This window comes from Sorex fumeus, unplaced genomic scaffold, assembly GCF_029834395.1.
Source record: "Sorex fumeus unplaced genomic scaffold, SorFum_2.1 ptg000047l, whole genome shotgun sequence".
Classification (NCBI taxonomy): Eukaryota; Metazoa; Chordata; class Mammalia; order Eulipotyphla; family Soricidae; genus Sorex; species Sorex fumeus.
Window position 1 is genome coordinate 35,077,096 of NW_026606104.1, and position 24,655 is coordinate 35,101,750.

Consider the following 24,655-nt stretch of genomic DNA (forward strand, 5'->3'; position numbering starts at 1 on the left):
GTGAGGTGAAGAGAAAGAGAAAGAGAGAGAGAGAGAGAGAGAGAGAGAGAGAGAGAGAAGAGAACGAGAGAGAAAGAGATAGGGAGAGAGAGGGAAAGAGGGAGATAAAGAGAGAAAGAAAGAGGAAGAGAGGGAGAGAGGAAGAAAGTGAGAGAGGAAGAGAGAAAGAGAACAAGAAAGGGAGAGAGAAGGAGAGAGGGAGATAGAGAAAGAGAGGGAGAGAGAGGAAGAGAGAGAGAGGCAGGGAGGGAGAGAGAAATGGAGAGAGGGAGAGAGAACGCCAGCCGACCTCCTTCCCAGTCCCCGCACCCTGTCCCTGCGTGTGCCCGTGTGTGACCGTGCCCTGTGCCCACCCCTAGCTGCTGACATCGGGCCAGCGGCAGCTGCTCCTGTGTGAGACGCTGACGGAGACGGTGTACGGGGACCGTGGGCAGCTCATCAAGTCCAAGGAGCGTCGGGTCTTCCTGCTCAACGACATGCTGGTCTGTGCCAACATCAACTTCAAGTGAGTGGGCCCCGGCCGCCCCCTGTGCTGCCCCCCCCCATGTGCCAGCTCCCCGCCCCTCCCTCTCGGGGCTCTGCCAAAAACCGACACTTTAGGGGCCTCAACCCCCTCTGAGAGGCCTGGGGCAGCGGCTGTCCTTGTGACGCCTCCTTCCCTTCCCGAGTCCTGACACTAAGCCCAGGGGATGTTCTGTGTCCAGCCCCGAGCCCGCTGCTCAGGCACTGACCGTTTCTCCCCCATGCCCAGCCATTTTTGGCCCTGCCAGGTAGTCACTGAGTCCTTACTTTGTGCAAGCTATCGAGAGTATCTCGCCCACATGGCAAAGCCTGGCAAGCTACCCGTGTTGTATTTGATATGCCAAACACAGTAACAACAACAAGTCCCACAATGAAGACGTTATTGGGTCCGCTCGAGCAAATCGATGGACAACGGGAGGACGGTGCTACAGTGCAGTTACTTTGTGCAAGGTCACACTTAGACAAGACGGGATTCTCTCAGGGGACTCAGATCTGTGCAGCGGTGATTAGTCGAGCAGCTCTCACTCGATCACACACAGATCCACTCACACAAGACCCACTTGCACACAGACCCAGCCCCCCACAGACCCACTCGCTCACACACAGACCCACTCGCTCACACACAGACCCACTCACACACACAGAGACCTACCCAATCATACACAAACCCATTTACACAGACCCACTGAGTCACAAACAGACCCACCCACTCACACACACAGACCCTCTCACTGAGCCACACACTGGCCCGCTCACTCATTCACACACAGACCCATCATTCTCATGCTTTCACTCATACCCGTTCACTCACTCACTTTATACACCCAGCCACACACTCTCAGACCCACACTCCCCCATTCACTCACATATCGACTCGCTCACTCATTCACTCACACACCCATTCACAGGCCTTCATTCATGGACTTGGACTCATTTACACATTTCACTCATTATCATTGTCATCATCATAATTATTATTATTCTTTCTCTTTGTGTGAGGCGTGCACTTTACAGCTGAGCCATACCCCCAGCCACACACACACATTCACCCATTCACATCCTCATTCTCTCCCACACTCACATACTCACACGATCACACACCTCTCCAGGCTGCCGTGTGATTTCGAAGTCCTGTTCTGTTCGAGATAGCGTGCAGGGGCCGGCCTCTCTGGCTTCCTTCCGGGTGCCCGGGGCCAGCTGGGAGATGTGAGTGGGGCAGAGTGACGTGACCTGTGAGTGTCAGTGGCCTTGTCCAGAGTAATGCAAAGCTCCTGGCAGGGCCCAGCAAGAAGGCCCGTGCCGTGGTCCCCTCTGCCCTCCCCTACGGGGCATCTGTCCACCCCAGCGGCTGTAGCCCTGTGACTGTCGGTCCATAGCAGTAACCACCTTCCTTCCTGTCTCTCTCCCCAGGCCTGCCAACCACAGGTAGGGGCGGGGGGTGGGGGGATGGCCCGGGGACACCCGGCTCTGGACCTGGGGCTGGGGCCTGGTGACGCTTGTGCTCTGGCTGCCGGCCTTTGTCCCCGACACCTGGTGCTTGGGCTTCGAGGTGCCTGGCTGAGCTGGCATGTGGAGCAGCAGGAGTGGTGGGCGCTCGGGGTTGGGCGGGCAGCCGTGGTGGGGCGGGCGCTCCATGGGCCTTGTCCCCTCTGTCACGGCAGGGGCCAGCTGGAGATCAGCAGCCTGGTGCCGCTGGGGCCCAAGTACGTGGTGAAGTGGAACACGGCGCTGCCCCAGGTGCAGGTGGTGGAGGTGGGCCAGGAGGGCAGCTCCTACGAGAAGGACAACGTGCTCATCCAGCATGCCGGCGCCAAGAAGGCCTCTGTGGCTGGCCAGGCCCAGAGTGAGTCTGTGCGCCCCGCCCCAGGGGGGGTGGGTCAGGGACACACACACACACACACACACACACACACACACTCACACATACTCACATACAGGGGCACACACACTCACACACACAGACACAGACACAGACACAGGCCCAGAGTGAGTCTGTCCACCCCGCCCTGGGTGGGGGGGACAGGAGTACACACACACGCACACACACACACATAGACACAGACACAGGGCCAGAGTGAGTCTGTGAACCCTGCCCCAGTGGGTTAGGGACACACACACACACTCACACACACCACAGATACAGAGGCCCTGTCCTCGCTCTGTGCACCTGCTGGCCCTGACCTCCCTCCCTGTGGACCTTGGTAGGTGTGGCTGCTGCCCATGCCTCAGTGTGCCCTCCTTGCAGGGGTCTGGGGGGACCCCTGTCCTGGCACCCTCTGGGGCCAGGCTCAGGGCTGGTGGGTTCTCCTGGCCCCTCACTCCCTCATCACGACCTTCCGCTGAGGCTGTGGGTCCATCACTTGACATGGCTGGTGACCTAAACGCCTCACCCATGGGCGGGGGCACGGGCAGGGCCTGTTGGCCTTGGGGCCACCTGACCCATGTTTCCCATAGCTCTCCCGCCCCGGGTGACCGCAGGCCCTTTCCTTGCCCATCCTCGTGGGCGTGTCTCCTCCCCTCCCCAGGGCCTGGCTGTTCTCGTTCCTCATGCGGTGGCTACCCTGACCTGGTTCCCCCAGAGCTTGGCCCTAGAGCCCCTTAGATGCCCGTCACACAAACGGGCAGGGAAGACTGGCCCGTCCGGTGGCCCACACACCCTTCCAGCTCCCACGGCTGACAGTGGCCCTGACCACATCCTCCCACTGCCCGACACGGCCTGTGCTGGTTCTCCTGCTTCTGCCCCTGATCCCAGCACCAGCGTCACCAGAGAGGGGATCTCTGGGCCCCCGTGGGCATGTTGGAGTCTCTCCCCAGCCTGTCCGAGCAGGGCTGGTGCCGGGACACACCCGCACTTGCTGTGCCGTGTGCTAGCCCCGCCCCCACGTGGGCAGGCCCCTCGCCCCAGCGGCCCATGAAGGTGCCGCCCCCACTTGGGTGGCCCTGGGCCCATGAAGGTGCCGCCCCCTCTTGGGTGGCCCTGGGATGGGCGCCTCTGTCAGGGCGCGGGCCCGAGGGTTCTCCTCCAAGGCCGGCCCCTGGGCTAGGGAGTGGGTCTGTGTGTGCCCGATGCCTGGGGCTGAGTTGGGTCTCCGCCCCGCCACCCGCTGTCCCCCCAGACAAGGTGTACCTCGGCCCCCCGCGCCTCTTCCAGGAGCTTCAGGACCTGCAGAAGGACTTGGCCGTGGTGGAGCAGATCACCCTCCTCATCAGCACGCTGCATGGCACCTACCAGGTAGGGCCCGGGCCTGCTCGCTAGCGCCCCCTTCTGTCCTCATTCACATACTGCGCAGCACCTGCCAGGTAGGGCCCAGGTGTGCTCGCTGGCGCCCCCTTCTGTCCTCATTCATACACTGCACAGCACCTGCCAGGTAGGGGCTGGCTGGGCGTGCTCACCAGCGCCCCCTTCTGTCCTCATTCACACACTGCACAGCACCTGCCAGGTAGGGCCCAGGTGTGCTCTCTAGTGCACACACTGCATGGCATCTACCAAATATGGCCTCAACAGGCTCACTTGGTGACTCTGGGTGTTTAGTGGGTGGCCCTGGGTTCTGCAGGAAGCTCAGGTTCAGGTGAAGGGGACCTGGCTTCTTGTCTGCCTGGTTGCTCTCGTAGCCCCTCCTGGGTTTTGCCCCAGGCAGGAACATGAGAGGAAGAGGGGAGGGTGTGCTCCAGGGTGGGGCGTCAGCCCTCTGCCCCGTCTGGGCAAGAGGTGCAGGCTTCCCGGTCCCCCTTCCCTGGGGTGCCTGACTGTTGCAATGGCAGCTGCTGTGGCTTGGCGGGGAGCCAGGGACCGCGTGCTGACCTCACTGACCCCCTCCGCCCTAGAACCTGAACATGACTGTGGCTCAGGACTGGTGCCTGGCCCTGCAGAGGCTGATGCGCGTCAAGGAGGAGGAGATCCATTCAGCCAACAAGTGCCGCCTCCGGCTCCTGCTTCCCGGCAAGCCCGACAAGTGAGGGAGGGGTCTGGGCAGGGGTGGGGAGGACATGGAGATGGGGGCCGGGGCAGGGAGGTACGGGAGGGCCCTGGGGCAGGGACATGCGGGGGGTGGGGGAATTGAGGCAGGGACTTGGAGGGGGCATTGGGGGAGGGACATGCAGGGGACCCTGGGTGGGTCTCCCAGGAGTGAGTCAGGAACCTGGTTCCATGGTCTCCCCCAGTGCAGCTGTGCTGGGAGTGGCTGTGGGCGTGCTGTGAGCTGTGCCCAGTGTGGATCTGGCACGGAGCAGGTCTCCTTGTGGGGAGAAAGAACGAAGGAGTGAGCGGCCCGGTGACTCCTTCCAAGCCAAGCCCGGGTCTCGTTCCGAGGTTCCTCAGACCCTGGGCTCTAGGTTAGGTTCAGTGTACCGTGTCTGGCTCTATACTGTGAAACTGGACCGTCCGTCCCCTGGAGCCAGGCCCGGCTCTCCTCTGAGGCCCGGCCCTGCTGCCCAGCACCAGGCTGTGGCCCCCCCTCCCCCAGAGCCTGCCCAGGGCTGAGAGGGGTTGCCCAGATGATACTGTGGCCTCTGCTGGCAGCACCAGGAAGGAACCTCCTGAGCCGCCAGCATCTGCCCCACATCCCTGCTCCCCAGGGGTTCCTGGTGCACATCTAGTGAGAGGTGTGGCTGGCACTTTCCAGGGCTGGGAGCGTGTGTTCCCCACAGCTGCAGTGCGGCATGAGGGAGCGGTGAGAGTAGCACCCGCGTCTGGCGTCCGAGGCTCCAGCTCTGCACCCGGCCCTGCCCGGGCCCCTCCCCGTCTGCACCTTGTGGATCCCAACGTCCCGCCCCTGCCCACTGGGACACAGGCTGGCCTGGCCAGTAGCCTCCCAGCCACGCCTGGCGCTCACCCAGAGCAGCCCACGTGCCCTCTCCCTCCCTCCCTTGCTCCCAGGCCTGTGGGCCAAGGGCAGGCAGGTATTCCCGAGGGGCCAGGCCATGTTCCAAGTCCCGTGCTCCCCTCACCCCTCCCCTGCTCTCTCTCGCCGCAGGTCTGGGCGCCCCATCAGCTTCATGGTCGTCTTCATCACCCCCAACCCCCTGAGCAAGATCTCCTGGGTCAACAGGCTACACTTGGCCAAGATTGGACTCCGTGAGTGGGAAACATGGGGAGCGCGGCCTTTGGGGGCCTGGGGCGCAGAGAGGGGGTGTCCCAGTGTGTGTGTGTGTGTGTGTGTGTGTGTGTATGTGTGTGGGCATGGATAGGGTGGGTCAGGCAGGCCTGGGCATGGGGAAGCAGTGGGCATGTGGTGGGGTTCCGAGTGCCCCCAAGGGGCCCTGGACAAGCCTCCTTCCCTCTCGGAGTCACAGTTCCCACAGAGGTGAAGTCACAGGGCCCGGGGGTCCTGCGGGGCGGGGGGTGCAGAGACATGGCCTGGGAAGAGGACACTGTCCTTTAGCGCTGGTGCTGTCCAGCCCTGTGACTATACTGGAAGCCAGCAACACCTTCACGGGACCAGGGGCCAGACTTCCGCTCCCCATCCTCCCATGTGCCTGCCTATGGGAGCAGGTGGACAGTGACGTCAGCATGGTGCCTCTGAGCATCCAATGTGCAGCTCTCCATTTCACACTCACGGTCACCCCAAGAAGGGGGCCTCTTGAGGTCCCCTCTTTACAGCCGGGGGGTGCGAGGGCCAGAGCTGGCCCAGCAGGAGGGCAGGGTCACCCACAGCCCCGCCCAGTCCCTGCCCCTCCTTTCCTGGGGTCCTTCACGCGCCTGCCATCCCTCAGGCTGAAGTGACCGTGATGGCCTTCCTCTTCTTGTCTGTTTCCTGGGCTCCTGTGCTGTGCTGTCGTCCTTGTAGGTCAGAGCTGGGAGCTGGAGGGAGGGGTGAGGAGGGCGGGATTCCCTTGAGTTCCTGCCGCCCGGAACAGCATGGACCTTTTTGATTTTCTTTTCTGGTGTGATCTCTCTCTCTTTTTTTTAATTGGCTTTTTGGGTTTGGGGCCACACCCAGCTCTGGGCTTTCCCCTGGCCCTGTGCTCAGGGATCTACATGCGGATTGCACTCCGCTCAGCCACGTGCAAGGCAAACGCCCACCCCGCTGTCTGTTCCTCTGACCCCTGGGGTGATCTTCTTACATTCTACACTGCTGGCCACAGCAGTCAGTTTCAGAAACAGGTTCAGTACACAGTTCTCGAAATGGATCAGGACCTTCACCCGGGACTTGCAATGAAGAAACCCCGTTGCATCTCTGTGGCTACTCTGGGCTGGGGCCGGGGCCTGAGGGCTGCACTCAGGGTTGCCTTGGGGTGGGGGACGCAGGCATGGCGCAGGGAGTGGGGAGGTGGGGTGACAAGACTGTCACCACTGCCGCGAGGGCCCCTGCCTTGGTGAAGCCAGGAGGGGAGCTGGGTGCAGTGGTCCAGGCTGAGCATTGGCAGGAGATTGGCAGGTCCTGTGGCACGGGGAGCGAGGTCAGGTTGCGGCCCCACACCTGTGTTTGTGGCTACCTCCGTGGTCGGCAGGTAGGAAGGAGATGGAGGCTCTGGATTTGGTGGCAGCAGGCACAGAGGCTTCTGTCCAGGCCTCTGCTGGGTGTTTCTGGGTGGCCAGGAGGTCTAAAGGCCGGGTGTGTGGTGAAAGGACCCTGGCCAGAGGCTGGAGGCTTGCCCGGGTACTGGACCGTGGCGTGTGGGAAGACAAGGTGGCTCATGCAGTCCCCGGCCTGCAGGGGGCGCCATGCAGCCCGGCCAGAGGCTCAAGGCCCTGTTGGGGTCATGAGGCATCCCAGGGGTTGGGGTGATGGCCACGGTCCAGTCCGTTCCTGGCTGCCGCGAGCCGCTCTGCCCCTCATTTCCACCCAGAGACTGCGGCAGAAGTTTTCTTGGAAGGAGAGTCATTTGGAATCTTATTTGAATGCCTGGTCCCCCTGGGGCCTGAATAATTTGTTCCTTTTATTTTGCGGGTTTGTTTTTTTTTCATCTGCAGTGCCTGGTGGGGGCTGGGGCCGGGGGTGGATAATGTGAGCCTGTTGGAGACGGAAGATGTGAAAAACGTTTGCTCGCTGAGGATGTTGTTCCGTCATCGACCTCTCTCCCCACACAGTGTGCTGTGGGCGGGGGGCGGGGTGGGGGCGGCTCCATCAGACCTCGGCAAGGAGGGGCAGGCATGGGGGTCCCTGGGCAGACAGGGGCCTGCGCCTGTGCTCCGAGGATTGGCCCCCGGTGGCATGGAGGGGCCCTGCTTCTCGGGTGTGGGCCCAGCTCTGCCGCTGGCCAGCGCTGTGTTGGGTGGACTCCTTGATGGCCACGTGGCTGGGATTCTCCGAGAGACGGTAGGGGAAGTGTGCATGCTCTCCCTGCGCTGGCCTTCCCGGGAGGGGGTGTCTGGAACGCACAGAGAGGAAGTGACCACCGGGGTCACACACAGGGTTGTGCAGAGTGGGTCCCGCCTCCTCCCGCCCCCGATTCATCCCACGTTTGAAGGCTCCCCAGAAAGGGGCCTGGATGGCCAGTCCCAAGATGGAAGAGGGAAGGGCCTGTGGGGGGCTCCTGTCCGCCCTCCCTGCTGTACCCCTCGGGGTGCCCCTCCAGCAGTGCTGTGGGACGCATTCGCCTCCCCACCCACAGGAGACATGTGGCTGAGAGGCTCCGTGGCCACTCTGGGTCACGCCGTGAGTCTGTGTTCTCCGTGGCGGCCCCCTCGCCCACTGTTCCCGTGGGCTGCTGGCAGTTCCCATGGGTGCAGCATAGAGCGGGGCCCTAAACCAGCCCTGGTCCCTAACATCACTGTCTCGAGCAGGCTCCCAGCTCTCCTCGGCGCTCCTGCCTGGTGACAGGGTCCATAGCAGTGGCAGACGGGGAGTTCCAGCTCCTTTTCCTCCCCACAGTCCCAGCTGCAAGCAGGGAAGGTGCTATTTGGAAGGAGAAGGTCAGATCATAAAAAAAAAAAAACAACAAAAACAGGCGATGATACATTGGCAGGACTTGATTGGTGGGGATGTGCGGGGAGAGGCTGGGGGACGTGGGGGTCCCTGCCTGGGGACGTGAGGCCATAGGGGTGGCCCTCTTTGAGCTATAATCCCAGCCATGGACACTGTGTCTCATGGGCTTGGCCCCTGCCTCCACTTCCCCAGGAGAGGACATGGATGAACCCTCCCACCCCTGGGGGCCATGAGGGTGGCATGAGACAGTTTTGCTTCTCGTAAGGTATGAGGCATGTAGAGTCCTTCTCAAGTGCTGGGCCACCCTGCTGATGCCCACCTGGGCCAGGGTCGGCTTTTCCTTCATGGTTGTGCCAACTATGCCACCCCAGCCAGTTGATGCCAGTCAGTGCCAGCTCGTGCCAGGCACTGCTAACCAGTGCTGGTCGAGCCAGCTCATGCCCACTAGTGAGTGCCAGGGCAGGCTTATTAGTACTACCCATGCCACTAGCACTAGCCCATACCAAACCATGCAGCTCTTGAGTCAGTCCACGTGTGATCCACGCCACCTAGTGCCACCCCTGCCAGCCTTCCAATGCTCTGGTCACCCACCCCAGCACATGCCATGCAGTGCCAGACCCTGCCAACCTGTGACAAACCAGACCAGCCAGTGCTGTGACAACACTGCCAGCCTGAGCCAGTCCACGCCAACCACTGCCGGACACACATGTGTCAGCCCATGCCAAACCATGCCAGCTGGTGCCAGCCCTTGCTGGTTTGTGCCAGACCATGCTAGTGAGCAGCAGGCCATGCCAAGCCAGAATGAGTGCCACTGCCCGTGCTCGTCTGGCCAGGCCGGTGCCCGGGTGTGCCAATCAATGCCAGGCCATGCCAACCTCTGCTAATCCATGCTACCCAGTCCACATGTGACGGCCCAAGCCGGCTGGTGTCCTGGGACCCACACTGGCTGCAGCTGTCCTGATGCCCAGCCAGGCTGTGATTGGCCTTGAGGGCAGAGTCGGGTCTCGTGGGTTCCCTCTGGGGCTGTGATGCTGGTGCGGGTAGGGGGGTGCAGAGCCCCCGCAGAAGCCAGGGGCTGTGTTGGTATGTCTGAGCCTGTCCCATGGTCGGCACGCCCTCCCCTTGTTGGCCTTCCTCTCCGCCATGCAGAGCCCCCACTGCCCCTCACTCCGGTGGGACGTCCCAGTCCCAAGCTCTTGGAAGACAAGGCCCCCCTGCAGCGGGGCCCCGCGGGGCTGGGCTCCAGCCTCCTGGTGGCTTTTGATCCTCTCTAGTCAGCCACAGCAGGAAAGTGGGGGTGTCTATCTGTCTGTCTGTCTGTCTGTCTGTCTGCCTGCCGCCGTTTCAGCTCCACAGGTAGAGAACTCGAGTCTCAAGAAACCGGGTGACAGGCTCATGGTCACTCCAGCTGCAACCCCACCCCCACCCCCAGCCCTGGTCAGGGACATTTGTGTACTGAGGGGCAGGAACGGGCAGCCTGGGCTCCTGGGCCCTCGCAGGGGCTCCTGCTTGCCCACCTGCCCACTTAGGCCTCGGCCCCAGCCCCTCCTCGTTTCACCCCTCCTTCCTGCTCCGCAGGGGAGGAGAACCAGCCGGGCTGGCTGTGTCCGGACGAGGATAAGAAGAGCAAAGCCCCCTTCTGGTGCCCGATCCTGGCCTGCTGCATCCCTGCCTTCTCCTCCCGGGCCCTCAGCCTGCAGGTGAGCAGGGTGGTTGTGGGGGAGCCTTCCAGAGTGACCGTGCCCCCCTGCAGGCGAGTCAGCAGAGGTGGGGGGTGGGTGGGAGGGCCGCCATGGAGCCGAGAGATGGAAAATTCTCTCATTTTGATAACAAGTCTCAGTGACCTTATCGGTCGGTGGCCCGACTCCAGCGCAGAAACCGGGCTGGAAGGGGCCCAAGGGACTGTGCTGACCCGTGGCTGGACCCCGCTGAGGTCACAGGGTAGAACTGGCTGGTGGCCCCTGAGTCCAGTGTCCCTGCTCTGCCTCCTGGCTCCTATTTGGGATCTTGGTAACTTCCCCACCAGTGGGTGTATCCGGACCCGTTTCCTGGTAAGGAAAGTGAGCTCAGCCAGTGTGGACGGACCAAGCCAGGAACCGGAGCCCGGCTCTGCCCCACTCCCGCCCTGCCCTGCGCGCCTCACCCAGGACATGCGGGCGCCACTGCCCAGCCCTGGTGAGGCACCCTGCCCTCTGCAGCAGCTCCTGCCCCGCCTCCCACCGCACACAGGGGAGCAGAGACAGCGAGCACAGGGCCTGCAACAAGACGGGTGGGCTGCAGGTCCCGCTGGGAGGGCCGGAGGGACTCTCCAGACATCAGCTTGGTCCGTGCATTCACTGTCCGGTCACTCACTGTTCAGTCATTCACTCTCTGTACATTCACTCCGTCCGTCCATTCACGCCATCCATCCATTTACTCTGTCTGTTCTGAGCCCCCGCTGAGTGCTGGCTGGGGCCTGGGCTGGACACAGGATAGATGGGACCTGAGCTGGCGTGGCCCCTTCCTTTGCAGAGTTCTGTCTCCTGGAGAGCCAGGCCCTCTCCTGGTGGGGACAAGGGACTAAGGAGAGAGAACTGTAACCACGTTAGCGGGTGAAAGACGCAGCTCTGAGACCACACAGGGTCAGAGGGGCCTCTTGGGGGCGGTGGCATTTCCACCGAGACCCAGGGGGCTGGCAGGAGGCAGGGAGAGGTAGGAGGGGGCGGTATAGGCTCAGGGCTCCATCAGGCTTCGCGGATCTCAGTCATCATTCGTCAGGGACCCCACTTCCCCCTTCCCCCTTGTTATCTTTGATTCTAGAGAAAGTGTGTTAAAACGTTTTACCGGAGGGGTCCAAGCAGGACAGCGGGTAGGGTGCTACCCTTGCACACAGCCAACCTGGGTTCGAAACCAGCATCCCCTATGGTCTGCCAGCCCTGCTAGAAGTGATCCCAGAGCATAGAGCCAGGAATAAATCCTGAGCCCCGCTGGGTGGGACCCAAAACAAACAGACAAAAATAGCCTCAAACACATTTTCCTTGATGTGAATCTTTAAGCTGCCCCCTGCCCTGAAACCGTGCCCCTCTGATAAGTGCTCCCCTTCCCCCACCCCCCACAGTCCTGGCCCTGATGGAGGCAGCGGAGGTGCTGGGGGACATTCCATGGGGAGTCAGGTGAAGGATGGGGTCTTGGGTGTCCAGCCAGTGGCGGCAGTGGGCGGTGTCGTGTCCCGTGCCAAGCCTGGCTGTGGGGCTCCGTGAGAGGGACCCGTCCGTCCTCGGCACTGGGTCTGGTGCAGTCAGAGAGTGCGGGCAGGATGCCTCAGGGGGTGCTTTAGCCCTGGGGCGTGGGGTGCCAGTCCGGGTGTGGCAACTGCCTGCTGGGAGCCCAGCCCTGCTGCTGCCCCCCAGGGGGATGGCAGACACCTGCAACCTCCCGCCTCCTTCCTGCATGGCCAGTCTGTGCCCCCCGGATGTTTCCAGGGAACCCGCAGGATTCCTCTCTGTAGTGCTTGGGGAACCCTGGGGGTGGGGCCCAGAGGGGTGATGGGTCAGATCCACCCTGCCTGCTGCTCGCCTGGCCTGAGGGCAGCCTGCAGACAAGGCCAATGGTGGAACCGGCTTTGTGGGGCCCCTGGAGATGAATCAGGGGCCCCTGAGTGATCAGGGCCCTGGACTGTGCCCCAGTCCCCTCCCCCCAGGCTGTCACACCGGGGGCATTGCTTCCAGAATCCCCTGGGCCCCCTGACCCACCACTGGAGTCCCCTAAACACCGGGGGTGGGGTATGGGGGTAAGGAGCTCCAAGTGTGTCTCTTTGAGACCCCGAGGACGTGTAGACTGGAAAGCGCCCTCCTGGTTCCCCCACCAGGGCTAGGGTTCCTTGAGGCCCGGCTGGGGCCCGGCAGGAGGCAGTGGGCCGGGAGGGAGGGGGCCTGCACCAGAGGGGCTACACACTCACATCTTTATCCACGGCCTCTGGACAAGGCTGGGGTGCACCAGGACCTCAATCAGGGGCACTTGCCAGTCAGGGGGGAAGGGCCAAGCACAGGCCTAGGGGGGAGGGGGGCAGCCGAGTTCCCCTCCAAAGACGGGACCTGGTGGCTCTGGGTGCCCAGAAGGGGGTCCACAAGCTCATCACCAGGGAGGATCCCTCTGGGCCATCCCAGAGCTCAGAAGCCGCTGTGGTGTGTGTGTGTGTGTGTGTGTGTGTGTGTGTGTGTGTGTGTCTCCATCTCTCTGTCTCTCTGTCCTCCCTGGCCCCTGGTCAGGAGAGGGGGTGAGCGGGCTGGGGGCTGGTGCTGGGGGTGATCCTGGCTGTGCCACAGTAGCCAGGAGCACCCTTTCACCCAGGCCCGAGGGCATGGAGCCAGTACCCCTCTGGGGGCTCGGGGGCACCCTCACCCCCAACTGTGGAACTCAGCTCCCCTGTGTCTGAGGACCTCCCTCATCCCACCGGGGGAGCCTGTCTTGGAAGAGGCAGCCTGGCCTGACCCCAGCCCCAGGGCCCACCAGGGGACAGGCTGGAGAACAACTGAGGCCTCTGCTTGCTCTGAGGCACCACCCCAGGGGCCCCCGAGGGGCTGTTGTCCCTGCCTGCAGAAGGCCTGTGCTCCAGGCCGCTGAGGGCTGGACGTTCGCCTTTGCCACTGCCCCGTGTATGGGCTCGCCTTCTTCTGCCCTGCCCCCTGCTCCGTGACAGCTGAATGCACAGTGCCTGGAAGCCCTGGGGTGCGGGGAGGCTGCGGGTGCCCACCCCTAGGTCCTGAGCACCAAATGCTCCACGTCACGCCCTACTCCCTAGGACCATCCTGGTGAGGGCCAGGGCCCCGCTTTCGAGACAAGGAGCCGCTTTCTGGGAGCGGTTGGGCTGAGACTGGCAGGCGGGTGGGTGGGCTCTCAGCAGTCTGGACCAGCCTTGTCACTGTCTGGGCCCCCGACTGTCCCCTTCTGGGCCAACATTCTAGTTGCCAGGGAAACGTGTGGACCAGGGCTGCCTCCCACAGGGTGGCTGAGTGCAGGGTGCATCCGGCCGGCAGAAAGGGCCAACCCCCATCCCTGATTCCCCCGGAGAACTGCAACTTGATGGGAAGCAGGGACAGAGGGTCGCGGGGGAGGGATGCCTCCCACTCCCCAGGCTTTGGGACCCCCTCCAATCCCAGGCCCTGCAGAAGTGGGTTTGGGGCCCAAATGCCAAAGCCTCTGTGGAGTCCAGCAGGAGAGAGAGGACACGGACTTCCTCTGCCTTGCTGTTTGACTCCGAGTTGGTCATTGTTCCCTCTCCACCCACCCCACCAACCCCTTGCGTCATCCCATTCCTAAACGCAGGGGGCTGAGGTCAGTCCCTGGACCCCTCTCCTTGGCCCTCCGTGTTGGAGGGTTCCAGCAGGACTGGCCGGCTCCAGCAGAGGGCAGCACCGACCCAGCGAAGGCGGCAGAGGCTCCCGGTTCCTCCCAGTTCTGGGCTCCCCGCAAGGCCCAGGGATGTGCCAAACGGCCTCCCACTGACCACTGTCCTGGTCACTGACAAGCCTGTGACCAGGCACCAGAGAGCTGCTGAGCGGGAGGAGCCGGCGGCAGTGTGTCCCTGGGCCCTGCAGACGGTGCCCTCAGCACCCCCTGCACCCCCAGTCTGCACCCATACCTCTGACTCTGGGAGCCTTGCAGGGCTGTGGCGTAGAGGGGAGCAGTGAGGGATCCCACGCCACGCTCTCCCCCTGTGGCAGGCAGGGACTTGTGACCCTCGGGCAACTCTGTGAGGTCCTCGTGGAGTGAGCAACAGGGGACCAGCTCAGTGGCCCTTCTCTGGAGCAGGGCTGCCCGGTGCTTCTCCCTTCACCCCTGTGTTTCCTTCCTGAGTTCGCCCTGTTCTACCCTCTCGCCCCTTGGTCTCCTGTTGTGCCCCTCCCATTCTCCCCAATTTACACATTTTTTTTAACCTGTGACCCTCTTGAACTCTCCTGATGGCCCACAGGAGGGCCATTTGGCCCTTGGCCGAGAAACAATCGCCTGGAGGGCCACTCAGCCTCCTTTTCGTGGAAGGTTCTAGAAGGAGGAAGCAGGGGTTTGAGTGTGTCGGCCCTTTCTGCCAGCCAGATGTACCTCCCCCACCACTCGGCCGCCCTGTGGGGGACAGCCCTGGCAAGATTGTGGGACCCCTCGCTGGGCCTTGTGGCATCGCTGCCCCCTCTGGCGGCTCCCACCTGGGTCCTGCTAGCAGATCCGGGCACTTCAGGCCCCAGCCACTGACCCACGCCTGTGCGTCTCTGTCTCTGCAGCTGGGGGCCCTGGTCCACAGTCCTGTCAGCTACCCATTGCTGGGCTTCTCGGCGGTCAGCACCTCTCTTCCACAGGGCTACCTCTGGGTGAGTCATCCCCTTGCCCAGGATGGCAGGGAGAGGGCACCTGGGAGCTGGGGTTGACTTCCTTTCCCCTTCCACCGTCCTCTCTGTCTGCCCATCTACCCACCCACCCATCTGTCCATCCATCCAGCCACCCATCCACCCACCCACCCACCCATCCATCTATCCATCCACCCAGCTACCCGCTTATTTGTCCATTCATTCATCCATCCACCCACCCATCCACCCATCCACCCATGCGTCCATCCATCCACCCACCAATCCACCCACCCATTCACCCACCCACCCGTCCATCCACCCATCTATCCTCCCATCCATCTACCCATGCATCCTTCCTTCCATTCATCCATCTGCCCTCCCTCCCTCCCTAAGTGCCTCCCATGTGCTAGACAGAGTTAAGGCAGTGAGCAAGACTGAGGAGGTCTAAAAGGGGATGAGTAGGAACATTCTTTGTTGTTGAAATACCCCCCCCCCCCCCGCCTCCTCGCTGTGAAAGGGCAAGGAGGTAGTTGATTGGGCCAGTAGTCCAGCTGATTTCCTTAACTGGGCCCTGAATTTAACCAATTGCCAAGGTAGCCAGGAGTGAGTGTCCTGTGGGGACAGCAGGGGGTGTGGGCCCGGAGGGCGGGGGGCACACTCTGGACACCCAGCCCCCTGCCGAGGAGAAATGGGGGCAGAGGCTGGGATCCCTGACGGCTTCTCTGTTTCTCCCTCCAGGTCGGGGGCGGGCAGGAGGGTGCGGGGGGCCAGGTGGAGATCTTCTCCCTGAACCGGCCCTCGCCGCGCACAGTCAAGTCCTTCCCGCTGGCCGCCCCCGTGCTGTGCATGGAGTACATTCCTGAGCCAGAGGAGGGCGAGGACGCACACGGGGACCACCAGGACAGTCGGGCAGCCGCTGCCTCCGAGCCCGGAGCTGCAGTGCACCCGGCCATTTGCTTGGGCCTCCAGGATGGCAGGTGGGGTCCTGGGGAGAGGGCCGGGTGTGGGGAGACCAGGGAGCCAGTGTGGGCACCCCTGGGGCTGGCCTGCGCTCCCTGGAGACAGTGGGGCTGGGAGTGGGGTATAGTCCTGTGTCTGCTAGACTAAGCTGAACCCCCACCCGAGGACCTCGGGACCTCTCATCTGCAAAGTGGGGGCGGGCTATTTAGACTCCCCTGAGCCAGGGCAGTGAAACCTTCCGGGCCCCCAATGCCTTTGTCCCCCCTCCAGCCACCACTGAGGGTCCAGATGGCCCTGCAGGGGGGCGGGCTTGGGGCCTGGCTCCTCCCAGTCATGAGAGCTGCTGGCAGAGGGTCCCCCAGGCAGCAAGCTTGGCTCTGCACCCGCCGTGCCCAGCACCCCTAGAGAAGTTCATCTCCATAAGGCAGGCCCCCCGCTCGCCTCGTGCCTGGTCCCCCGATCCCCTTTGTTCTCCCCACTTCCCGTCCCCCATCATTTGGCCTGGGAGGAAGCTTAGTCTCGTGAAGATACTTCAGAGAGACGGGACGGTGATTGAGCCCTGTGGGAAAGAGGTGTGGTCTTTCCTAGTGCCCGTGTTTGAGGCTCCCCCAGAGAGCCAGTGTGAGAGCCCCACCCCTCTCTCTGGCCCCGAGGACGGCTACCTGGGCCCATTGTGAGGGACGTCCTCCTGTGGTCACGTCTCGCCTGAACTTGGGCCCGCGTCACCCTGAACACCATGGGTGTATCTGCTTCTCCCCCGGTCCCCCCGGCATCCCCAGCTTCCAGGGGCTACCTGGGACAGTTGGGGGTAGGGCTGAGGGTCATGCAGGCCTCTCTTTCCCCCCGCCCCCAGCATCCTGGTCTACAGCAGCGTGGACACGGGCACCCAGTGCCTGGCCAGCGGCAAGAGCCCCGGCCTGCAGCCCGTGCTCTGCCTGCGACACAGCCCCTTCCACCTGCTCGCCGGCCTGCAGGACGGGACCCTGGCAGCCTACCCTCGGACCGGCGGTGAGCCTGGGAGGGGGCGGGAGAGGGGGGGAATGGTGGGGGAGAGTGGGGGAGGGGAGGGGAGAGGTGGGGAGGGCCGGGCAAGGTTGGTGAGCGTCAGACAGGGGCATTGGACTTGAACCAGCTTCTATTCCAGAGGGGTCTTCAAGAGGCAGGCCAGGGGGGCACTCAGGCGTGACCCTGGGGTGGTGTGTGCTGGTTGGGGGGTCGCAGGGGCTCTGCGGGGAACAGGGGCTGGAGGTTGCAGAGGGGCTCAGGGCAGCAATGTGGGTGTGACCCCTCCCCGGCCAGCACCTTGGCAGAGCTGTGAGCCGCCGTCTCTGCCGGTTCATGAGCCACAGAAGGTGTAGACATTGGCACAGCTCCTGCCAGGCCTGCAGCCGCCAGGGCAAAAGTGCTCAGTGGGCAGCAAGGTTGTGTGCAGCCCCCTGACCGGGGCTGAGACTCACGGAGGGGACGCGGCGTCCACAGCCACGCCGGAAGCCACAGTCCCATGTTGAATGGTTCGTGGAGCTCCCGGTTTGCTGACGGGGATGGGGTGGGCTGGACCCCAGGGATCTTGGGACGGAGGACTGCGGGGCCACAGACTCCGTGGCCGTCTCGTGGGCCTCCCCCACCCCAACTTCCTGCTCCCCAGCTCCTGTGACGCTGCGTCACCACTGCCGGCTGCCGGCTTATAAACGGGTACTTGTACAGAGCTTTTTTTTTTTTACTTTTTTTTTTTGCCACTTGGCACTGTGTTGGTATTTTTAATTAGCTTTTGATAAGGCATTTATAGTTTTTAATTAAAGGGGGAAGAGGGAGGGGGACATCCCTCTTATCATCAGACTCTGTGTGTGTGTGTGTGTGTGTGTGTGTGTGTGTGTGTGTGTGGTGTTGGGGCTCTCGTCTGCGTACACAGAGAGAAGGTTATGAGCGGGACAGCCCAGTACTGCTGTGAGCCCTGCCTGACGGCCCGCTCCTTGGACCCTGTCCTGCTGGGTCCCTGCTGGGTGGGGGCAAGGGAGGGCCTGGCATTTGCGGAGTGCCACTGCAGAGACGCGCCAGCAGCACCCTCTCAGGCCGAGGCCACTGGTGTCCGGCTCTGCTTCTGGGACCTCCGGGGAAGGGGCCGCCCCAGGCTGTCCTCCCTCTGCCACTGTCCTCGGGCACCTGCTGGTTTCTCTGTGCCAGGGTCTGTGTCCGTGTTTCCTTGCTTTTGTTGTGGACCCCGGGCATCCAGCTCAGGATCTCACAGGTACAAGTGCATGGCCACTGAGCCATGTCCCCCACCCACAGATGCCCTTCATCTGAGAGTCCAGGTCATCTTGGGCACAGGCTGAGTGGGACCACATTCTCACGAATGATGCTGGCAGCACCCTTATTTCTAAAGAACGGCCCATTGAGAGGCATTCTGGGGGGGGGAGTTAGGACCTCAAAATATGAACCTTTCAACCTTTCTAGGGAACTTGGGGGATCTAACCAGGCTTTCAGCATGGGGTTTGCCAGAACCAGGATGGCCCCTGAAGACCATCAGACTCCATACCCTATTTTTTGGGGGGGGAGGGACAGGAAGGGGCTCCCCAGAGGCCCACAATGATCCGCTCCCCGGGTCCTGGTTCTGGGTGCGCCTGCAGGGTGCTGGCAGGTGGGAGGTGCCACGTTTTCCTTCCCTCTCTGCCCCATAGACATCTGCCCCCCTGCCTGGCCAAGGGCATTGTGCACAGAGGGGGACAGAAGGGGCTGCGTGACTCATGAGAGGCTGGGCACCCCGGCTGGTGCTGAGGAAGGGTGATGGGCTAAGGTGGAGCTGACTGGGGTTGGAGCAATAGCACAGCGGGTAGGGTGTTTGCCTTGCACGCAGCCGACCCGGGTTCGATTCCCAGCATCCCATATGGTCCCCCAAGCACTGCCAGGAGTAATTCCTGAGCGCAGAGCCAGGAGTGACCCCTGTGCATTGCTGGGTGTGACCCAAAAAAAACAAAACAAAACAAAACAAAAAAGGTGGAGCTGACCTTAGCAGCAGCATGGTCACGGGGAGCAGGGCAGGAGAGAGAGGCTGAGGGGCAGGACACCAGGCAGGTCAGCTGAGGCTCAGGGCTCAAATGCTATGACCAGAGCACAGGGAATGGTGTTCTCAGTAGGGGGACCAGCATACACAAAGGCGTGGAGGCAGGAGGGGACCTGGCCAGTCACTGGGGGTGCCCAGTGAGGCCAGAGTGTGGGGTGCAGGAGATGAGGTAGATCCTATGTTGCCGTGAGGGCGTCCGGCTGCTTGGGTGCTTCCCGAGGCGGGACAGGAGACGTGGTGGGCTCCGGGCCCCACGCCTGCGAGGGTGGCACTGGAATGAGATGTGGCGGGCGCCCCCGGCACTGGGAGCTGGTCTCGGTCCATTGGCGTGTCCTGTGGCTGTGGGACCTGCACTTTCCCACCCCTGCCCACCATGAGTTTCTGCAGAGGCCTCCCAGGCAGTGCTCAGGAGGTCCGTGGACCCTTTTCCGGGACTCTCGGCCAAGCCAGCTGGGGACTCAGGGCCAGGACCCGAGGAGGTGGTGCTGCTGGGGACCTGGGTGCCAGGGTGGCCACCCAGGTCACGAAGGTGGTGCTCAAGGACCCGGTCCCCTGGTATGACGCAGAGAGGCTCCCGAGCACTGCCGGGCATGACCCTTCTCCCACCGGGAGAATTATGCTTGGGGGGCAGGAGAAGACAGCCCCAGCAAACACTCTGGTGTGGGCACGTGTGCTGGGCTCCTGCCCAGGGTCCTTGGGCACCTGGCACTGCTGCTGTTGTTAAACAAGCAGAGCGGCCCATAGGTGAGCCGGGGCCAGTGCATTGTGGCCCTCTGGGTATTTAGACCTGGCCCCTAGCCCAGGAATGTGCAGGGGCACTGCTGGCCTTTGCCGTGCTCCATTTTGAGGGGTGTGTTCCCAGCACCCCTGGCTGCCTCCTTCCCCAGACTGGTCACTGCTGCTGCCTTACCCCAAGTGGCCACGTCCAGCTCCGTGTCACAAGCACTATTCACATCTTCACATCTGACCACTGCGGGGGGCTGGGTGGGCGCTGGAAGCCATACAGTTTCGAGGCTCTGGCCTCCTGGTTGGGATCAACGTCCCTTGTGGTGGCCCCATTGCCTTGTGGACATTCTGCCTTCCTGGGTCACGACCCTGGTTCCAGAGATTTCTGGACATTCTTGGCACCAGAGTGACACGGGGACTGGTGTTGGGGTTGGGGAGACGAGGCCCAGGGTCACTGAGTTCAACGGCCTGGGGAGCCCTTGAGCAGTTCCCAGCCAGTGCCCGCAGGCGGGTGACGTGGAACTGTGGCCTCTGATGAGCCGGGCTCCTTCTCGCAGTGTGACCCAAGCCGGCAGCTGAGATCGCGGGGAGCAGGGGCTTATGCAGACACGCTATGGCCAGGACGGGGCTCCCGGGCCACGAGCAGAGCCTCACGAGGGGGGCAGGGTCACACCAGACCCCCAGACTCCCTCTGGGTCCCTGCAGCATCTGGCAAGGTGGAGGGGCACCCAGGCACCTTCTTCACAGGAGCAGAAACTCGGGTAGAGAGGGACAGCCGTTGGTCCAGGCCAATGCAGACCTTTAAGTCCAACCCAGTCCGCTTCCCAAGCACATGTCTGCGGGCTGGGAAGAGCTGGCTGTGAGCTGGCCATGTGTTAGCTGGGGGCTGATGGGGGTTCACAAGTCCTCAACTTTTTTGGGGGGTCACACCCGATGATGCTCAGGGGTTATTCCTGGCTCTGTATTCATAAATTACTCCTGACGGTGCTTGGGGGACCATATGGGATGCTGGGAATCGAACCCGGGTCAGCTGCATGCAAAGTAAATGACATACCCACTGTGCTATCACTTCAGCCCTAAGTCCTCAACTTTTGATGGAGTTAGGAGTCTATCAGATTTTTTTTTAAATCGTCATCATCATTATTTTACCTGGGGCCACCTGGGGTGCTACTGCTATACCAGCAGCTTAGGTACTGCTCCTGGCTCAGTACTTGGGGCCACTCCCAGTAGTGCCAGCGGGCAGAGCCTGTGAGCTGGCCCCCTGAGCTGGCCACTCAGCCCCTCAGCCAGTGTCAGGTAGGATGCAGGGTTGGGGGAGATCTGCCTTACGGGCAGGGTCTGGAGGTCCTGAATGCCCCCCAGGTGGTGGCTGCACGTGAGCCTGGCGGCTCTGGCATTTGCAGACTGTGGGACCCACTGTGTCCCCCAAGGCTGGTTCTGGCTGATTTCCCTTCATGCCCCTCCAGCAGTCCCTTAGTCTGCTCCTAGGCTTGGCAACTTCCCCGCCAGACCTGTCCATCCCCCTGAGCGTTCCTCACCAGGGCTCCCCTGGGGTCCTGGGCGGCATCAGGCATGACATTGGAGGGAAACCAGCCTGAGGGACAGTGCTCACATGCCAGGGACACTTCCCGGCCTTCACGGAGGGCAGGGAGGAGGCGTCAGGGCCAGGCACCTGGGGCCTGTCCTGAGCCCAGTGAGGCCCTAGGGTCTGGGGCAGACAAACTGCCCCCTCAGTCCTCTGCCCCGGGCTCCTGCTCCTTCCCTAGCCCCTGGAGCCGGAAGGGCATCTGGGTGCTGGTGGGCGGGTGAGAGGGCGAGTGGGCGAGAGGGTGAGTGGGGGAGAGGGTGGGAAGGTGGGAGGTGGCAACCCAGTCGACTGTGGCCTCAGCTCACTCCTCAGAGACTGGCGCCTGGACACTGCACCGCCCCTTGCAGAGGGGAAACTGACATCTTGAGGAGGGAGCAGTACACTCACTTGAGTCCCCAGTGGCCAGCAGGAAGAGTCGGGAGAGGGTCAGCCTGTGGCAGGGCCCAGCAGGATACCACCTTTTCCAGGAAGCCTCCTTGGGTTTCCCCCCACCCCCCCAGCAGGGTGGGTTTCTTATTCTTCACTTCTCTCAAGACCCCTCCCCTGCACCCCATCACTGGTGCTCGGTACCCGGTGCTGTCACTGCCCGATTAGCACAGGACTTGCCCAGCCCTCCACTCTCCTGGCAGGCTGAGTCTGACGCTGTTCTGTGCTTCTGAGGGCCAGGGCCTCGCCCAGCATGGGTGGGCGTGCGAGTGGGGCCCCCCTCTGAGCGTCCGCGCACCCTTGCTCTCCCCTCAGGCGGCGTCCCCTGGGATCTGGAGAGTCCCCCCATGTGCCTGACGGTGGGCCCGGGGCCCATCCGCACCCTGCTGAGCCTGGAGGACGCCGTGTGGGCCAGCTGTGGACCCCGCGTCACTGTGCTGGACGCCACCAGCCTGAAGACCCAGGTACTGCCCTGTTGGGCCCCATGATGTCCCGCTGGCCCATGTCTCTGTCCCGCTGGCCAATGTCTCTGCTCCACTGTCCCACGTTCCCATGTCTCTATCCTGCTGGTTCCTGTGTCTCTCCCGCTGGTTCCCGTGTCTCTACCCCACTGTCCCTGTGTCTCTCTCCCTCTGGTCCTGTGTCTCGCCCCCTGTGGCGGGCTCTAGGCTCACCCGACCATGGCAGGTCTCTGTCTCCCAGTGTCCTGTGGCAGGGCGTGGGTACTGTCCTCGCTCTAGGGCCTGTGCCTAGCCTGCCTGTGGGACACTGGTGTGGACGGTCCCACCATGCTCGCTGCCTGAGGTGGGAGAGGGAGGCTGCTGAGGGCTGGCCCTGCACCTGCCCTGTAGGGACCTGGCTCCCGTCCTGCCTTGCCTCCCACACCCTGGTTGCCTCCCGCTGGCTTGCCAGGACCCAGGTGGGGTTGGGGCCTTTGTGTCCCTGATTGATTTGGACAGTGGATGCAGGGGGGAGGCCTGCTAGGGCCCCACGTTGCCCTTCCCAGCCTGGGATCCAGTGGGGTATTCCCTGCGACCTGCACCCTGCCAAGGGCCTCTCCTCATCACCTCCTGGGAGGAAGGTCGTCAGGACCTGGGGCCACCAACATCAGTCGTGTAGTGGCACAGAAGGTGACAATCCTCCCCCCCCCCCCATGTTCCAAACACAGCCCCGGGCCCACCTGCCCCCATGGGCTCCCGAGAACAGTGGGGTGCGAGAGACATGGCCTGGGCCTGTGTTCTCCATGTGGGAGGGTGTCTGATGGGGGAGGCATGGCCTGTGTTCTCCATGTGGGAGGGTGTCTGATGGGGGAGGCATGTCCTGTGTTCTTCATGCGGGAGGGTGTCTGATGGGGGAGACACGACCTGTATTCTCCATGCGGGAGGGTGTCTGATGGGGGAGGCATGGCCTGTGTTCTCCATGCGGGAGGGTGTCTGATGGGGGAGGCATGTCCTGTGTTCTCCATGCGGGAGGGTGTCTGATGGGGGAGGCACGACCTGTATTCTCCATGCGGGAGGGTGTCTGATGGGGGAGGCACGGCCTGTGTTCTCCACGCGGGAGGGTGTCTGATGGGGGAGGCATGTCCTGTGTTCTCCATGCGGGAGGGTGTCTGATGGGGGAGGCACGACCTGTATTCTCCATGCGGGAGGGTGTCTGATGGGGGAGGCATGGCCTGTGTTCTCCATGCGGGAGGGTGTCTGATGGGGGAGGCACGGCCTGTGTTCTCCACGCGGGAGGGTGTCTGATGGGGGAGGCATGTCCTGTGTTCTCCATGTGGGAGGGTGTCTGATGGGGGAGGCACGACCTGTATTCTCCATGCGGGAGGGTGTCTGATGGCGGAGGCATGGCCTGTGTTCTCCATGCGGGAGGGTGTCTGATGGGGGAGGCACGGCCTGTGTTCTCCACGCGGGAGGGTGTCTGATGGGGGAGGCATGGACTGTGTTCTCCATGCGGGAGGATGTCCAATTGGGGGGTGGGGGGCACGGTCTGTGTTCTCTGTGCTGGAGGGTGTCTGATGAGGGAGGCACGGCCTGTGTTCTCCATGTGGGAGGGTGAGACCTCACTAGACAGAGGTTGGGTGGGTGGGTGCATATGGCCATGGCCAGGGAAGGGCCTGGTTCCTTTGGAGGAAGAATCTTCCAAGCCGTGCTCCAGAGGAGCCCTCAGACCCAGGAGCCGCTGGCCTGTGGGAGAGAGAGTGGGCACGGGCCCGCCACAGGCCTTCCTGGAGGGGATTGGAAATCTGTCAAAAGTGGGGGCCTACCCCTGTCCCGGCCATGGTCCCTAGGGTCCCGACGCGGCCTGCTCCCTTAGAGGTGAATATTTCTGCCTCAGGAACCCAGCCCCGGGGACCCCACCTCACTGTGACCCCTTGGAAAAGTCTGTTGGCCTTCCCGGGCCTGGGTCACTCATCCGCGAGTTGGGGCCATGGCACGTTGGGGTATTAATCGCGGCCGAGGGCATGGACATGGGGACATGGGGACATGGGGACAGGGGGAGGCTGCTTCCTGCCGTGCTCAGCCGTGCCAGTCAACAGGGAGTCCTTCCTGAGCACTTGGAGAGAGGAAGGATTGGGAGCTGCCTGCTGGGCACTGTCCCTCATGGCCGCAGTGCAGTCCTGCCAGCCCCAGCACTCAGCCCTGGCCCGAGGTCCCGACCCCAATAGCCAGCAGGCACCTGGAGGCCACGGTGCTCCGGGTTTTGTTCTTGCCCAAGCAGTGGCTCTGTCCGCAAGGCCTTTCTCCGGCTCTGTGTGGGGGGCGGGGGTGGGGGGATGGGCGCTGGTCTCCCTGAGGGGACCAGGCAAAGCGTATCCTGGTCCGCGGCCAGGGATGGAGAGCCTGCGTGTGCGGTGTGGGCGGGTGGTGCCCTGCACATTTAATAAAGCTGCTTGGCTGCAGAGAAGCCGGCCGCCTGCGCGCAGGGTCTGGAAGCGGCCGGCTGCAGTGGCTAATGACCGCCTGGGCTGGCCGGCTGAAGGAGCAGCAGGAGGCAGGGGGCTGGGCTGCCGGCTGGTCCCTGTGTGCTGCTCAGGGGCGTCTGCTGGGGCTCTGCGGTGTGTGGGGTGTGTGGCCTGGAGGGAGGGGCAGCTCTGCCCTGCAGTGCCCCAGGCTCACTCCGGAGAAGCCCTTACTTGCCCTGGGGTGGGGGTGGGGGGCGGGGTGCAGAGCTCCTCAGGGCTGTCTGTGTC

At 63.0% G+C, this 24,655-nt stretch overlaps 1 protein-coding gene across 3 annotated transcripts in view; it reads left to right on the forward strand.

The window, feature by feature from the left end:
- The window catches only part of ARHGEF10L (Rho guanine nucleotide exchange factor 10 like), a 109,522-nt gene that overhangs the window by 72,823 nt on the left and 12,044 nt on the right, over positions 1–24,655 (forward strand). For all 3 annotated transcript variants that reach the window (XM_056122574.1, XM_056122573.1, XM_056122572.1), the window contains 10 exons: positions 360–505; positions 2,184–2,365; positions 3,639–3,754; positions 4,348–4,475; positions 5,496–5,596; positions 9,969–10,090; positions 14,645–14,731; positions 15,446–15,684; positions 16,521–16,675; positions 21,781–21,929. In XM_056122574.1, coding sequence (XP_055978549.1) covers positions 360–505; positions 2,184–2,365; positions 3,639–3,754; positions 4,348–4,475; positions 5,496–5,596; positions 9,969–10,090; positions 14,645–14,731; positions 15,446–15,684; positions 16,521–16,675; positions 21,781–21,929 — 1,425 coding nt within the window. The remainder of the gene's footprint in view (positions 1–359; positions 506–2,183; positions 2,366–3,638; positions 3,755–4,347; positions 4,476–5,495; positions 5,597–9,968; positions 10,091–14,644; positions 14,732–15,445; positions 15,685–16,520; positions 16,676–21,780; positions 21,930–24,655) is intronic.